The 15,945-nt window shown below is 48.8% G+C and overlaps 1 protein-coding gene across 6 annotated transcripts in view; it reads right to left on the bottom strand.

The window, feature by feature from the left end:
* The window catches only part of ZBTB7C (zinc finger and BTB domain containing 7C), a 376,550-nt gene that overhangs the window by 287,755 nt on the left and 72,850 nt on the right, over positions 1–15,945 (bottom strand). For 4 of the 6 annotated variants that reach the window (XM_057527128.1, XM_057527133.1, XM_057527132.1 and 1 more), the window contains exon 2: positions 8,996–9,222. The exons of the other annotated variants lie outside the window; for them this stretch is intronic. In XM_057527128.1, coding sequence (XP_057383111.1) covers positions 8,996–9,002 — 7 coding nt within the window. In that variant the 5' untranslated portion in view covers positions 9,003–9,222. The remainder of the gene's footprint in view (positions 1–8,995; positions 9,223–15,945) is intronic. 6 annotated transcript variants of the gene reach the window in all.

The following is a 15,945-nucleotide window of genomic DNA, read 5'->3' as shown; positions in this document are numbered from 1 at the left end:
TTCTCTAGCTGTGGTGAGTGGGAGCTACTCTCCGTTGCAGTGTGTGGGCTTCTCATTGCAGTGGCTTCTCTTGTTGCGGAGCACAGGCTCTAGGCACGCGGGCTTCAGTAGTTGTGGTTTGCGGGCTCCATAGCGCAGGCTCAGTAGTTGTGGAGCACGGGCTTAGTTGCTCCGTGGCATGTGGGATCTTCCCGGGCCAGGGCTCGAACCCGTGTCTCCTGCATTGGCAGGCAGATTCTTAACCACTGCGCCACCAGGGAAGTCCCACTAACAAGTGCCTTTGATGGCCATTCGTGCCAAATAACGCCATGCACGCCCCCTGGGGGGAGTGAGAGCCCCCCACCCAGCTCTCCACACCCAAGAAACTAACTGGCTCCCAAGGCTGCCTCAAATCCCTTCACCTTTACTGGAGCAACTGCAGCCCACCTTTTGCAAGATTTCCACTCAGGCCATCTTCTCTCTCTGCCCTAGGAATGATTTGCTGATGATAATAAACATTTCCACATGAAGGCTTGGATGTCTCTGAGTCATAATTTATTGCTTTGTTTCCGTGGTTGATACTTTTTTTTTTTCTTTTTGCTTAAAAGACAGGGCAGGAGTGAGTGAGCGTGGACGGGATGAGTAATCCCAGCTTCTCTAAGCTCTGGTGGGAAGACGGAAACAAGGGGTGGAGCCGGAGAGGAGAGGATGGGAGTGGCTGACAGGGCCGGGCAGGGGGAGCACGACCCCAGTTCCGGACAGGGAAGACTTGGGCCCCCAAGTCAGATAATACTGTAATCCAAACAGGGTTTATGTGCTCAGCTGCAGCGTGTGGGCGTGTGGAGGCGGGAGACAGGGAAGTATTCTAGCTGAGTGATCCATAACCAACAAAGGGATGGTCTGTCCAAATCTTCCCCAGGCTTCAAGGCCCAGGTCAAGTGCCACCTCCTCCAGGTGGCCTTCAAGGATCACTCCAGCCAAGAGCAATTCCCCTTTCCTCTGAATCTGAACCTTTCGTTTATCTCTAGGGTTAGATGGCTTTGCCCCGTCACTGTTTATTTGTACTGCTTCTCCAGTTCCATCGTGAGCTCCCAAAGGGCAGAGAACTTGTTTTTACCTCCTCTGTACCTTTTAAGTTTGTGACACCCAGGATAGTCTATCCCTTGGGTGATGTTAGACCACACCTATACACAGAGCCAGGAGTCTCCAAGCAAACATTTGTGGACCGAGTTTCAGAAAATGGCACTAAATAATAATCATACAATTTAACCTTTGGTCTTGGGCTTTATACTGCACGAAGGCCTTTCATAATCTTGGAAGGTAAGTGGCAGGTGATATGAAGCTCATTTTACAGGTAGGAAAACTGAGACTTAGAAAGTTTGAGTGATTGACCAATGACCAGTTAGTAAATAGAAACAGCTCTGGAACCCAGGTTTCTGACCTTCCTGATTCTCCTTAGGGGAGCTGAAAGTTTCTGTCTCCTCTGAAGCACATGACAAATTATTCTGGGGGAACACGGCACTGCTATGCACCACCACTCCCCCCCTCCGCAAGATGCACAGTACGTGTTAACATTCATTCACAGTATAACCGAAGTTCTGAAGAAACCTGTTTGGCTTAGTTCAATGCAACCTTCCCCAAACTTACCTCACCTGAAACCCTTTTGCATGGGACACCTACAGTATCCTGAACTGGGGAAATGTTCTACTGCCCCACTGCTACTTTCCTAAAGGGTAAATCATGTTCCCAGGAGAAGCTGTATATTATGGACGAAGAAAGGCTTAAGCTAGATGAAGAAAGCTCTAATTGTGAAATTTCAGGGCTCAGCCAACCAGTAAGGACATTTATTATTATTTTACTTTTTATTATTGAACGTTTCAAATACACACAAAATAGAAGAGCATAATAAATCCCCACATACCCATCACCAATTACCAAACCAGCTTCAACAATAGTCAGCAATCTGTTCTTGCTTCATCTTTTTTTATCTAAAATATTATAGAGAAAATCCCAGACATCATCTGTAAATACTTCAGTATGTAACATTGCTACAGTATTACACACCCTAAAAAAATTAACAATAATTCCTGGGTATAACAGGGGCAAGACGGGAATAAAGATGCAGACCTACTAGAGAATAGACTTGAGGATACGGGGAGGGGGAAGGGTAAGCTGGGACAAAGTGAGAGAGTGGCATGGACATACATACACAACCAAATGTAAAACAGATAGCTAGTGGGAAGCAGCCGCATAGCACAGGGAGATCAGCTCGATGCTTTGTGACCACCTAGAGGGGTGGGATAGGGAGGGTGGGAGGGAGGGAGACGCAAGAGGGAAGAGATATCGGGATATATGTATATGTATAACTGATTCACTTTGTTATAAAGCAGAAACTAACACACCATTGTAAAGCAATTATACTCCAATAAAGATGTTAAAAAGATTTTAAAAAAATAAAAATAAAAAAATAATAATAGTAATAATTCCTGGGTATCTAACGCACAGCCTGTCTCTAACCTCCTTGATTCTCTCAAATAGAGTCAAAGTAGACTTGAGTCATGAGTCAAATTGGACCCATAGAGGCCATTCGGTTGGTATATCTCTTAAGACTCTAAATCTGTAACAATTCCCTCACATCTCGCCATTATTTCCCCTCGACCTCCTGTTGGGAAGATAGGGCATTTGTCCTGAGGAGCCCTCTCGTTCTGGATCTGGTGACGGCCTCTCTGTGGTGGGCTTTCCCATGTTCCTCTAGTTCCTGCATAAGGTGGTCGTTAGATTTACAGGCAGGAGCAGTTTTTTTTTTATTTTATTTTTTTTAATTAATTAATTTATTTATTTATGGCTGTGTTGGGTCTTCATTTCTGTGCAAGGGCTTTCTCTAGTTGTGGCAAGCAGGGGCCACTCCTCATCGCGGTGTGCGGGCCTCCCACTATCGTGGCCTCTCCTGCTGCGGAGCACAGGCTCCAGACGCGCAGGCTCAGCAATTGTGGCCCACGGGCCCAGTTGCTCCGCGGCATGTGAGATCCTCCCAGACCAGGGCTCGAACCCGTGTCCCCTGCATTGGCAGGCAGATTCTCAACCACTGCGCCACCAGGGAAGCCCCAGGAGCAGTTTTATGTTCAGTTATATGGTGGGAAAATGTCCTGGGTGGTGCTGTGTCCTTCCCATCACGTCACATCCGGTGGTCCACTTTTAGCAAAGCTAATACTGATCCATGGATTTGGATGCTGGGAGGATATATCTTTTTGAGCAACTAGGTCTTCCCAGTATCTCCAAAGTCGTATCACATTCTAGAATTTGGTTCTAGATACATCTCCAGCCTGGGATTTCATGGAGGACTCTCTACTACCATCAGCTCCAAAATTCTATCAGCTTATCCTTTCCTAGGCTATCTCTGGGTGACCTTTTACCTTTCTTTCTTTTTTTTTTTTTTTTAATAAAGAAAAGACACTTTTAAATGACCAGACAAGCCAGGGACCCTGTCTTCCCTTCTGGCCAGGCGCTACCAGCAACTCCATGGGCTTAGCTGGAGTCCCACGGTCTCCACAGCCCATGGATTCCTCCACCCATCTCTTAGGAGATGAGTCAGAATCTCAAGGAGAACAAGAACACATAGTTGAACATGATAAATATGCATCCAAATTTTTTAAAAACCAAATTACACAAATCAAGCTTATTCTGAGAGGTTCGTTTTGCCAGGGGTCTCTAGTGCTCCAATCAGCATAATTAAATAGCAGGATCTCTCTAGAATTGATTGTGGTTTTCACATTTTTTATCATCCAAGGACCATTTCAGCGAGATGATTTTAAGCTAATAAGAACCCCCAAATTAGAAACTAATTAAGGAGATGGAAAATACAAATGTATTTGTTTTTAGTCGGGCACTATTTTTATCAGAGGAATCATGAAAAATTAAAATTGTCAAGTACCAATATGAAGGTTGTCAGTCAAGGGCAATGTGGCTTTCTGCCTCTCCCTGCTGCAAAATTTTAAGGTGATATATCAGAAGCTGTTCCCTGGGGGCCCCCAGGAAGCAATGAAGAGACTAATTTTGAAGAGCAGAATTACACACTGCTAGACTTGACGAGGAAAAGGGGGTTGCCATAATACTCTCAACTGTTTGGTGATTAAGATTCAAAGCGCCTCTTGCTTTTTGAATGCATGTGTGCCTGGCAACAGCATTAAATCATTGCAGTGCACTTTCTCATGCTCATTTAACAGATGAGAACATTAAGGCCTGGGGAACTTGAGAGATGTGCACAGGGTCACAAAGCAAACTTAGAAAGAATCTAGACTATATCTCCATCTAAATATGCTTGATTTTATGACACTCCCTCCTCATTGTCCCCCACATGTGCCATAGATTACCTTTTAAAATAGATGCTAAGTCACAATGACACTGCTTTGGAGGACTCTTTTAGGATTCGTGACAGCCTTGAGAGCTCAGGGCCCAGGAGAGGAACAGGAAGCAGAAGCCAGCTGCCCCCAGGGGAGGAACAACACAGACGGCTGCGGTGAGCATCCAAGGACCACTGACGCAACCTCACACAATCAGATGTTGACCCAACCTTGAAAATGTCATTTCAGTCTCCAGGGCTGCAGAATTCCCTTTCGTCTATAGACTTTGCACTGATTCCAGCGTGGCTGACACCCGGTTACTCTTTGCATCACCGACCTGTACCTCCTTATCCTGCTCTCTCCACTCCAGCCCTAAGGATCTGCCTACAGACACTCTATTCAAACCTCCTTTCCCATCGCAGAATCCTCACCAAACCCAAGCCAGGTAGGTGAAGAGGACGCTTCCTTAGCTCCAGGCCTCTCTCCCCTCAGGCCCGGAAAAGATGGGTTGGGAACTTTCTTGATAACTAGGGTAGATTCCAAACTCAGGGGGATGAGTTAGAGACCCCACACAATAGGCTGAAGAAAATTAAGGATGTCAGGGAAACCTGCCACTGACACACAGGAGACAAAGGATTATTAGTTGAGAGGTGCTCCCCCTGCAGGGAGGAACACCCAGGGGAGCACTGAGCGGGGCCCACGGGGGGGAGGACAGTGCGTGATGATGGCCCAACCTGCCATGTGATGCCGAGTGGAAGGGCACATTTAGAATCAACCCAGTTCCCAACCAAGAAACCACGCCAGGTAGGGAATTAAGAGTCTTAATAACATTTTATAATTTTATGCAAGTCTTTCACATACACTATCTCATTTGAGTCTCAGAAAAACCCCAAAGGCAGAAATTATTTAACCTATTCCTCAGGTGGGGCTGGGCTTAGGGGAACTTGATTTTGTGGAGTGCCAACCTTATGCCAGTGACATGTGTCAGGACACATATGTAGCAATTACTATTTTCTGCTGCTGTTGGGAGCCCGTGACTGGGGCAGATGTCATTCACAGAGTAATAGAAAATACCCTCTCCCAAACCCAGAAAGAGCAGCCATATCTATGACCGTGGCCTCCCTGGCCCTCACAGGGAGTAATCTGTATTTTTATGGCTGGTAAAGAAAGGAGGCAGGTAAGGTAGGGATGGGCCTTTGTTTCAAAGGCTGAGGCTGGGAGACAGGAGAGAAAGGGGATGAAGGACAAGCAGCTTTTCGAGTAGGGTGCCTGGGTCGGGTCCCAAGACACTTGGGATGGCTTAGGTAATGGGTCCTGGGGTGGCCAGCACCCCCTCGGCCCACTGAAACACAGTGCCACGGTGGTGTCCATCCTCTAGAGATGAAAGCCCGGGGACCCCTGCCTTCTCTACGGCAGAGCTGACACAGGGGCACAAGCTGCCTGCAGGACCTGTCTCCTCCAGGTGACCACACGGCTCTGGATAAGGAGGGCCACAGGCAGCCACCCTGGGCCAAGGTCCAGGCTCACCCCCTGCCCATCTGTCCTGCCCCACAAAGCCCCACAGTCCTCATGCAACAGAAGAGTAGAAACAGAACTACAGAAATTCCTGCTAGGACACTTTTGCCACACCTAGCCCATAGGGAACTCAACCCGGTTTTCATTTAATTTAGGAAAATAAAAAGCATTATTTCTTGACGTGGAATGTCACAGAGTAATGATTATTTTATTTAGTCCTCATAATTACCCAGCAAAACAGACATTTTTAGTGCCACTTTCAATGCAGCTTCTGAAGCTCAGAGAGCTTTGGGAACTGCCTGGGGTCAGCCCGGCACCAGTAAGTGGTGGCATCTGAGGCCAGCTGGGAAGACCTGCAGCCAGGGCTGGTTCTAGAGAACACACGTTACCATCCAGAACAAGTGATTCAAGACACCTCTGATTCTTCAAGCCAGTTTCCCCAGGAATTCATTTCGGTTGTGTCATGAGAAGAGGACAGAATAGTAAGTCCTATTGTCTAGCTCAGGATACACCTGGCCTCTGGGTGCCCCTGGGCAAGATGCTCTAAATTCTAGACCTAAGCTGTCCAATAGAGTAGCCACTAGCCACAGGTGCTGTTGAGCACTTGCAATGTGGCTGGTCCAAACGGAGATAAACCGTTAAGTATAAAAATGCACTCTGGACCTCAAAGACTTTGTACGAAAAGAAGAATATAAACTATCTCATTAATAATCTTTATATTCACTCCATGTTGCAATGATAATACTTTGGACATGTTGAGTTAAATGAAACATTATTACAATTAATTTCACTTGCTTCAAATTGAAAATTCCATGAGACTGGCGCATGCTCAGTCTCTCTGGGCAGCCCTGCTCCAGGTCCCAAGTCTTGCCTCGGTTTCTGTACCCGACTCATCCTGCCCCACTCCCTAGAGCAGCGCTGGAAGCCGAGGAGGCAAGACTCTCCAAGCATTCCGAGAATGTCCTCTCTTCTCAACACGTCTGTAAATTCCTGGACCCACCCCTCCCTCCCTCTATCCTACTCAGTGCCCAGAAAGCATCCCCAGGCCCAGCAACTGCCAAAGCACTCACAGGCAATCACCATTTCTGAGTGTTCGGATCCACCTTAAACTACATTTTCCATGGCCAGAGGAATGCCGAGAACGAGGTTTTCAAAGCCCAGGCCTCAAACCCTGTTCACAATCAGAAGCCCTGGGAATTGGGATGCGTTTCTCCCAGCCTTCTTTGCTCCCTCCCCTCCCAGACCATAAGCTCCTCCAAGAGCAGAACAATGGAAGAAAACTAAATGACTGATCACTAACTATGATGCCAGCTGCGGTGCTAAATGTTTTGCATGTTTCATTTTATTTAATTCTCCCAACCAGCCTGTGAGTGAGAAAGTCTTGTCCCCATTTTGAAGACAGGAGCCTGAGGCTCCCAGAGTCCCAGATCTGTCTCCACTCCCATGTTTTTTCCTCTGCCCCATGTTCCCTCCCCTGGGAGCAGACACACCTCATGCATCTTTGTATGTCTGGCACCTAGCACAGTGCCCAGTACAAAATAGGTACTCGGGAAATATTGGGAAACTAGGTTAAGAAACTTCTAGATTCAACCCTTTGTTCTCTCTTGACTTAATCAGAAAGTATTTTGCCCCTTACCTTCCTGAGGCTGCTAAGCCCCTTACCTTCCTGAGCCACCTGCAGGGCTGGGCCTCTTCTGCCTCCTCCTGCCCCCCATCACCTCCCATCACGAGGGCCCACACGGTGAGCCCTGCCCAGGTCCCCAGTCAAGCCTAAAATGCACAGACTGCCTGCTCCACTGAGAGGTGGGGGTCTGAGAATAGTCCAGAGCTGGTACACTAGGGTCTAGGGTGCCCGGGGACACAGCTAGCTCCAGGAAACTGTGAAGATACCAGCTCCCTAGCAAAGCCCCTCCAGGCCTAGCCAGACCCCTAACTATCCTCACCAGGGTCCCCAAAGCTCGACTCCCCTGCCATTTGTTCATATAGACAGAAGCCAAGTCCTGGGCCCACCTGGTACCTGTGGTTGATCCATTTCCTAGAGCTGGGTTCAGCTTTCTGGATTCCTTCTTCATCTTATTCTTTCTGCCTGACTTAGAACAAGGGCTCCCAGAAGTCCTAATACTCTGCCCCTCCCCACCCCTTGGCTTGGCTTTGTGGACCCTGACACTGGCCTGCACTGGAATGGAATTTGCCACACCCTCTTGGGCCTCCTGCCCCAGGCCATTGGCCCTCTCCCCCTGCCCTGGTCAGTTTCCCAAGGCCCCAAGCTATTTTTGCTCCCGCCCCAGCCTGCCGTTTTCCCCATGGCGGAAATTGCCAGAGCGGTACCCAGTATGACACACACAGTGACGACCAGATGGCCAATGGAACAGGCCCTCCACTAGATCAGAGCTCATCTTCGGGGTCTCCAGTCCCACTGGACCCTGGTCCTCCCAGCTTCAGGGTCCTGCCCTCTAGGCTCTGAGGACCTTCTCAATGCTTTCTGCCTTGGCTGACCTCCTCAGATTACCTGCTAGACCCAGGGTGTCTGCCAGCCCCCGCCTGTGCTCTCCAGACCCCCACCCATGACCTCCCCAAGTCAGCCTTGGTCATCTGCTACTTGCCTTGGCATCCTTCGAGGGACGAAGGCAGCCACAAAGTCCCTATTTCCTTTTTTACAAGAAATACCAACCCATCACCTCACCGGTCATTCAAGAAATCTGTCCCAACCCAGAAGGCTTCTCAGCCAATAAGGCCTCCAGGTCTATCCCTTAGGTATCACTGATCCATGAAAGAGCTCCTGCACCCCTCGCTGCCTTTGTTTCCCCACTGGCATCCATGCCCTGCTTCCCAAGGGAGCTGATGGGAAATAATGACTTCTTGATTTGTTACTCTAAGGTCTTAAAACAAGAGGTGCTACATCCATATGGCATCAGGCCTTCCTATGAGGTATAGTAAGTGAACCTACCTGCTGCTAAATCTTCTGGTGCCTAGCTCCAGCAAGAGCTTGGGGCAGGAACTAATAACTATAAAGCATCCATCTATTATCTCATCAGGGCTTACTCTGCTTTGTTTGCATGGTTATCCTCCCAAGAGCTGACCTTTTATGTCTACTGCAGGCTGATACATTCTCCTACCTGCCATATCATTCAGAAAGGACTGATGAACCTCAGGTTCATTACCTGTCATTACACCGTGTACATGTCACTTGGGGCCGAGGTATCAATTCTTCTTGAGTCCCCCCGCTGGTACAGTCTCCCGACTTGGAGGCTCCGGGTCCAACGAGCTGCAGATTGTGCTCACTCCTCAGGCCCTGGTGGGCTTCATGCCATCCCTTACTGCTCTCCTGGCTGGCCTACTCCTCAGGGGTAGTGAGGCCTTCTGAGTTCCCAGCTGCTTCAGAGGAGACCTGTAGGAAGAACAAAGGTCCCTGTGACCTACCAGGGCCAGAGACACATGTCCAAGTTTTAACTGTTCTAGAACTTTCCAGCCATCTTTTTTTTCTCTATTATTAGATCTTGTAACTCCAAGTGACTATATAGACTCTACCTCAGCTAGGGTCTTCACTGCCAATGTCCCACCCACCAACCCTACCCCCAGGCCTCAGCATGCGTGTGCCACACACACACACCCCTTCATTCTTATCTCCTTACCTTGGCATATTTTATTTCATCTGCCTGAAAGACGCACCTTCAGTCACCCATCTTACCCACCATTCAGAATTTAGCTCATACCCACCAACAGAACCTCATTGCCCCAGGAAAGAGGAAGGACCTGGGTGTCCTCCCTCCACCAATGAGACCCACAAAGAACAAGGCCATGTCTACCGGGGACATTCCTCAACTCTTGCAGCCCAGGCCCTGGGACAAGGCTTCCGGTGTGCTGTGGTTTGGGGGCTCCAGGAAGGCCACCCACCTGTGGCCTCCTTTCACAGCCCTTCGCTCAGAGTGAGAGACAAGGGTACAGATGCAAACCTCGCTGGGTGAGGGACACAGACACTGCTCCACTGAGTGACCACATTTCATAGCCAAGACCACAGCTCACACTCTGGGGGCAGGGGGCAGGTAGGAAGGGGCTCCAACAAGAAGAAGCCGCGCCTCAGCATGCAGATCTCCTGGGTTCTGGAGACTGGGGCCACATTGGCCGTAGCCCCGCATCTCTGACCAGGCATGGCCTCCAGCTCCCGGGGCCACTGCCCAGACAGCTGTGACCTGAGCTCCACCCCAACCTCGGGGTCCTCTGGGCCTCAGTGGATCCACTGCTGAGAAGGGGCTGTGGCAGGTGGAGAGTGTCCACCAGGGCATCCAGCGCTGCAGGAAAGGGGGAGCACCATGGACAGGGATGAGGGCAGCAAAGGGAGGCAGGGACCTGGAGTCCCATGGATTTTGTAAGCCTAACAATGACAATGTCTTTCACACACACCCTGATTTATACCCTTCAAGCTGCTTTGGCATCCACTGGACCCATGTGGTTTCACAGTAGTGACATAAAGGGGTATTTTTTTTTTAAGGTTATTTTAGAGATGAGGAAACAAAAGCACAGAAAGGTTGAGAATCTCACTAAAGATCCCACAGGAAGGTAGTGAAAGAGTCAAGACTGGAATTTCTGACTCCCAGTTATCATTCTTTCCAGCAAGCCCCTTGGTACTGGGTTAATTTCCTAGCACGTCAGGGGAATGGCGGGTCGGTAGGAGTGGGGAGGACGAGGGGAACAGAGGCATGCTTGGCCTGCTGTGGGGGGAGGGGGAGAAGAGAGAACAGGAGGAGGATCCCGCCTGTGGTTTCTCCCCTGCTAGGAGGGTCTAGGCGAAGAAGGCACAGAGAAGAGAGTGATAAACAGGGAAGGCAGGAATGTGGAGGCCCCTAGCTGACAGGAGCAGCTCAGGCAAACAGGGTGCTGCTGTGATAAATAGCCACAGCTTGGGAGTGGGGAGGGGGGCAGGGTGCCCACCTTGAGCCTCCAGGGCAACCTGGCTTTACAGCTCTGCCCTCCGAGGCATTGCTGGGCAAGGCGGCCCTGGGGATTAGAAGCCCCTTTGAAAGAACAAAGCAGTTATTGGTATTACCTTCCAAAAGCATACACACACATCAATGCTCTTTTGTATATGGGATATATTCCTGAATAATGAAAATGAAAAAACACCACCACGAAGTTCCACCCCTACGAAGAAAGATCTCAGCTGCTCCTGGACAATTGGATTCTCTGCTTGATTCCAACGCTGCTCTGCTTCCGCTCTCCAGGAAGAAGTCACAACCTAGGAAATTCCTACCTGGTGGGAAGGCAGGCCGAGATCCTTCTAGAATAGGCAGCACAGGCCAAAGGCCAGGAAACCCAGGATAGGTGGCCAATCCATGGAGTTCAGCGGAAAAAGGACGCAAACACCAAAAGCAGCCAGGAGCTCAGTGCAGACCCACATGCCCACCGGACCACACCTCAAAACATCAGGCTATGGGAAGAATGGAAAGTCATCCCCTGGTGTTATTATCGCTCTGTGTCCCAGGCACCCCGAGGAAGGGGAGGGGGTCCTTGTTCTACCAAGTAAGACATGAGCCCTACTACACGTGCACCAAATGCCGTGGGAAAGGGAGGAGAAGCTGCACCCTTCAGAAGCCGGTTACCAGCCTGTCCCATGGGCTGCACAATCACCTGGCGGCTGTAGCTCCGGAAGCAAACAGCTAGAGCACATCAGTTTTTGCTGGGGGTGGGAGGGTGGGGATCGGAGTGCTTCTGAGCCCTCCTGCAAGGTGGGGTTGAAACATATTCACAGCAGATGGTGCTGTCGCCCTCACTCGGGATTCTCATTCCTAATTATCTGTGCTGTCAGCAAAACAATTAACCCTGAAAGAAAAACTGCGCCATCCACTCCCAACCATATGAAAAGACAATTTTTCCCAAGGACAAGGGACACTTAGGGCAGCAGCAGAGGGAAAGTAGGGCAGCCTTGTGTTCGATTCAGGATCTCACTCTCCCTGGGCGATTTCGCCATCCTCTGACCTCCGTGGTCCGCTGCATGCATTGCACGGCAGCCCCTCCCGCCTCTGAGCCTGCATTTCCTTTCCCATAAAAAGAGGGGGTGAGTCCAATCCCTAGGGTCCCCTTCAGTCCCACAGTGCTACCATGCTACAAGCATGGTTCTTTTCCTTTGAATTTTAAGTTCCTTTGGAGTAGAGATTGAGTTTCCATTTGTTCCTCCATTCATTTGCTCACTTGCTTATCTGCTTATTTATTCATTCATTCACTCATTCATTCATTATATAGGAGATATGAGGAAAATATCTATTCAGCCTTCTTGACCACTGCATGGAGTTTTCTTCCCCTGGGATGTGGAGGGAGGAGGGAAGATGGAGCAGGGTGAGGTGGAGGTGCAAGGGGCTTCAGCACTTGGCACTGGCTTGGCATCAGCTGTAGGAGAGGAATCCTATTGCATTTGTGTTCTCTCTGAAGATTCAGCTGCAGGAAGGCAGAGTCCTCTCCAGAGAGCTAAATGTGGTAAGCAAGCCACCTTGGTCCCCAGGGCAGGCCTGCAGAGGGGTGGAGAGGTGCTATGTAAGGAGATCCAAAAGCCCCCATCCGCTGCTGTGGAGCTGGAGAGAGCGCTTCACAGTTGTTCATTAAAGACCTGAGGCATGAGTGAATGAACCAGAATGCCCCTCCTTAAAGGAACTGTTTAAAAGAAAGGAGAGTTTTTATAGGGCTAAGGCATAATGTTTGTTACCCAGGGGGCTGCTATTTAAGGCTGGGCTGGTTGGTCCGTTTTATCTGTTGTCATGCACTGTCATGGGAAAGAAAGCAGGGTGAGCAAGAAATTGTAGAATGATCACTGTCAGCGCCGAAAGAGCCTTCAGGGATGACATCATCCTGGACACGTTTTGCAGGTGCCATCTGGAGGGGCTGAGGGGCTGTCTGCTCACCGACAGGGAGGGCAGAGCAAGACTGCCGCAGCTGGCTCCACATCCGGGCCTCACTCTGGTCCCAATGCACACAGCCTCCCAGGACCACCCCTCAGTATACTGGGGAACTCACAGGGCAGAAAGGAAGGCTCAGATGGGGTCACCGTCTGGCCGACACCCCTCCACAGCCCCACGGGGCAGCAGGCCTCCTACTCAGGCAGTGGCAGTGCTCTGCGCACCTGGCAAAGGAGCACAGAAAAAAGATAGGGACGGGGCTGGGGGGGTGGAGGGCAGGGAGCTGAGACCCCCTCCTCGACCACCATTTTGCCCAGTTCAAGCCTTGTGACATCCTTCTTCCGTCTCCCTGTCACCCATCCGGCTACCAGCACTTGCCTTCAGCCAGTGACCAGGAGCACAGGCTCGGATGCCAGCTCCTCGGCATAAAAGGACTGTGTTTATATTCAAAGCGGGCCGTTGCCCACTCAAAATCTGCCCACTCAAAGGCAGCACATGTGACTGCACCCCCTGCCCAGAGCCCAAGCGGGACAGACGCCAACCTCTGGCTGGAGACATTTCTAAATATGAGTGTGGCACAAAGAGTCAGGTTCCCAGGCCTCCTCTGCTCTGGAAGACCCAGCCAGGATTGTCAAGGCTGCCCGGAAGGAGAGGGCTGGGGGCAGGCAGGATCAGGAGGCAGCCAGCTGAGACAGCCATCAGCCCCAGAAACATCACCTGAACCTCTCCCTGGCCTTCCAGCCTCGTTAGGGGAAGAGAAAGGATTACCCTGCACCCAGAAAGTCTAATCAATTGCCTGAAACCCTTGGCAGCAGGGACAGGAAAGCCACTGCTTGCTCAAATGCACATGGATTAAAAATACACAAATGGAATATTTTTTCTTCCCCTCTCCTCAACCTCCTGAAGCCTGGGATGCTTGTTAAAAATAGCCTTGCTGTGGCATGGATCCTACAAAACCCAATGGCTGGCATGAAAATTAAGAAGCCATTGGAGGCGGCACTAAGTGGTTACCCCTGGGGAGTGGGCCGGGGAGGGCTGGGAGGGGGTGCTTTCAAGTGTTTGCAGACACACTTCTACACTGCTTGGATTTTTAACAAGCAGATATTATTTTTATTAGGCTTTTTTTTTTTTCAAGCCTCTGTTCTCTCTCTTTTTTTTACTCTTTAGTTCCTCTTCATTTTTTTTTTTTAATATATTTTTTGGCTGCGTTGGGTCTTCGTTGCTGCGTGTGGGCATTCTCTAGTTGCGGCGAGTGGGGGCTACTCTTCGTTGTGGTGCATGGGCTTCTCATTGCAGTGGCTTCTCTTGTTGCGGAGCACGGGCTCCAGGCACACAGGCTTCAGTAGTTGTGGCATGTGGGCTCAGTAGTTGCGGCTCGTGGGCTCTAGAGTGCAGGCTCAGTAGTTGTGTCACACGGGCTTAGTTGCTCCGTGGCATGTGGGATCTTCCCAGACCAGGGCTCAAACCTGTGTCCCCTGCATTGGCAGGCGGATTCTTAACCACTGCGCCATCAGGGAAGCCCCAGTTTGGTTTTTTTAAATGGAGATTCATCCATTGCATCCTTCACCTTAAGCTTAAGGCTGAACTTGCACTGACCTAGCAACCCGACAGCCCAGTGCTGGCTGCCCTGGTGGTGCACAGACCCCTTGGCACCCAGGACACCAGGTGCAAATACAGCCCAGAGTCACGAAAGGAACACTGAATCCAGGGTCAGAGTCTTGGATCTATGGCTGTGTGACCTCAGACAAGCCACTTGATCTCTCTGGGCTTCAGTTTCCTTAACTGTAAAATGAGGCAGTTGGATTAAATGCACAACAGGTACCTTCTAGTCGTAAACATTTCACAATTTTAAGGATTGAGGAAAATATCTGAAACTTGCCCTGTGTTTGTCCTCACCATGAACGGGCAAGGGGAATGTGTCCCTGGGCAGAGATGGGGTTTTAAAATCAGAAGACAAAAGGAATCCAAATTGGAAAAGAAGTAAAACTGTCACTGTTTGCAGATGACATGATACTATACATAGAAAATCCTAAAGATGCTACCAGAAAACTACTAGAGCTCATCAATGAATTTCGTGAAGTTGCAGGATATAGAATTAATACACAGAAATCTCTTGCATTCCTATACACTAACAATGAAAGATCAGAAGGAGAAATTAAGGAAACAATCCCATTTACCATCACATCAAAAAGAATAAAATACCTAGGAATAAACCTACCTAAGGAAGCAAAAAACCCGTACTCAGAAAACTATAAGATACTGATGAAAGAAATCAAAGGTGAAACAAAGAAATGGAGAGACATACCATGTTCTTGGATTGGAAGAATCAATATTGTCAAAATGACTACACTACCCAAAGCAATCCAAAGAGTCACTGCAATCCCTATCAAATTACCAATGGCATTTTTCACAGAATTAGAACAAAAAATTTTGCAATTTGTATGGAAACACAAAAGACCCTGAATAGCCAAAGCAATCTTGAGAAAGAAAAATGGAGGTGGAAGAAGCAGGCTTGCTGACTTCAGACTATACTACAAAGCTACAGTAATCAAAACAGTACAGTACTGGCGCAAAAGCAGAAATATAGATCAATGGAACAGGATAGAAAGTCCAGAGTTAAACCCAGGCACCCATGGTGACCTAATCTATGACAAAGGAGGCAAGAATATACAATGGAGAAAAGACAGTCTCTTATATCAGTGGTGGTGGGAAAACTGGACAGCTACATGTAAAAGAATGAACACTACCTAATACCATACACAAAAATAAACTCAAAATGGATTAAAGACCTCAATGTAAGGCCTGATACCATAAAACTCTTACAGGAAAACAGGCAGAACACTCTCTGACATAAATCTAAGCAAGATCTTTTTTGATCCACCTCCTAGAGTAATGAAAACAAAAACAAAAATAAATAAATGGGACTTAACTAAACTTAAAAGCTTTTGCACAGCAAAGGAAACCATAAACAAAATGAAAAGACAACCCACAGAATGGGAGAAAATATTTGCAAATGAAGCAACCGATAAGGCATTAATCTCCAAAATATACAAGCAGCTCATGCAGCTCAATATCAAAAAAACAAACCACCCAATCAAAAAATGGGCAGAAGATCTAAATAGACATTTCTTTAAAGAAGACATACAGATAGCCAAAAAGCACATAAAAAGATGCTCAACATCACAAATTATTAGAGAAATGCAAATCAAAACTGTAATAAGGGGGGC

This window comes from Balaenoptera acutorostrata, chromosome 13, assembly GCF_949987535.1.
Source record: "Balaenoptera acutorostrata chromosome 13, mBalAcu1.1, whole genome shotgun sequence".
In the NCBI taxonomy this organism is placed as follows: Eukaryota; Metazoa; Chordata; class Mammalia; order Artiodactyla; family Balaenopteridae; genus Balaenoptera; species Balaenoptera acutorostrata.
This window is presented reverse-complemented; position numbering and strand designations above follow the sequence as displayed.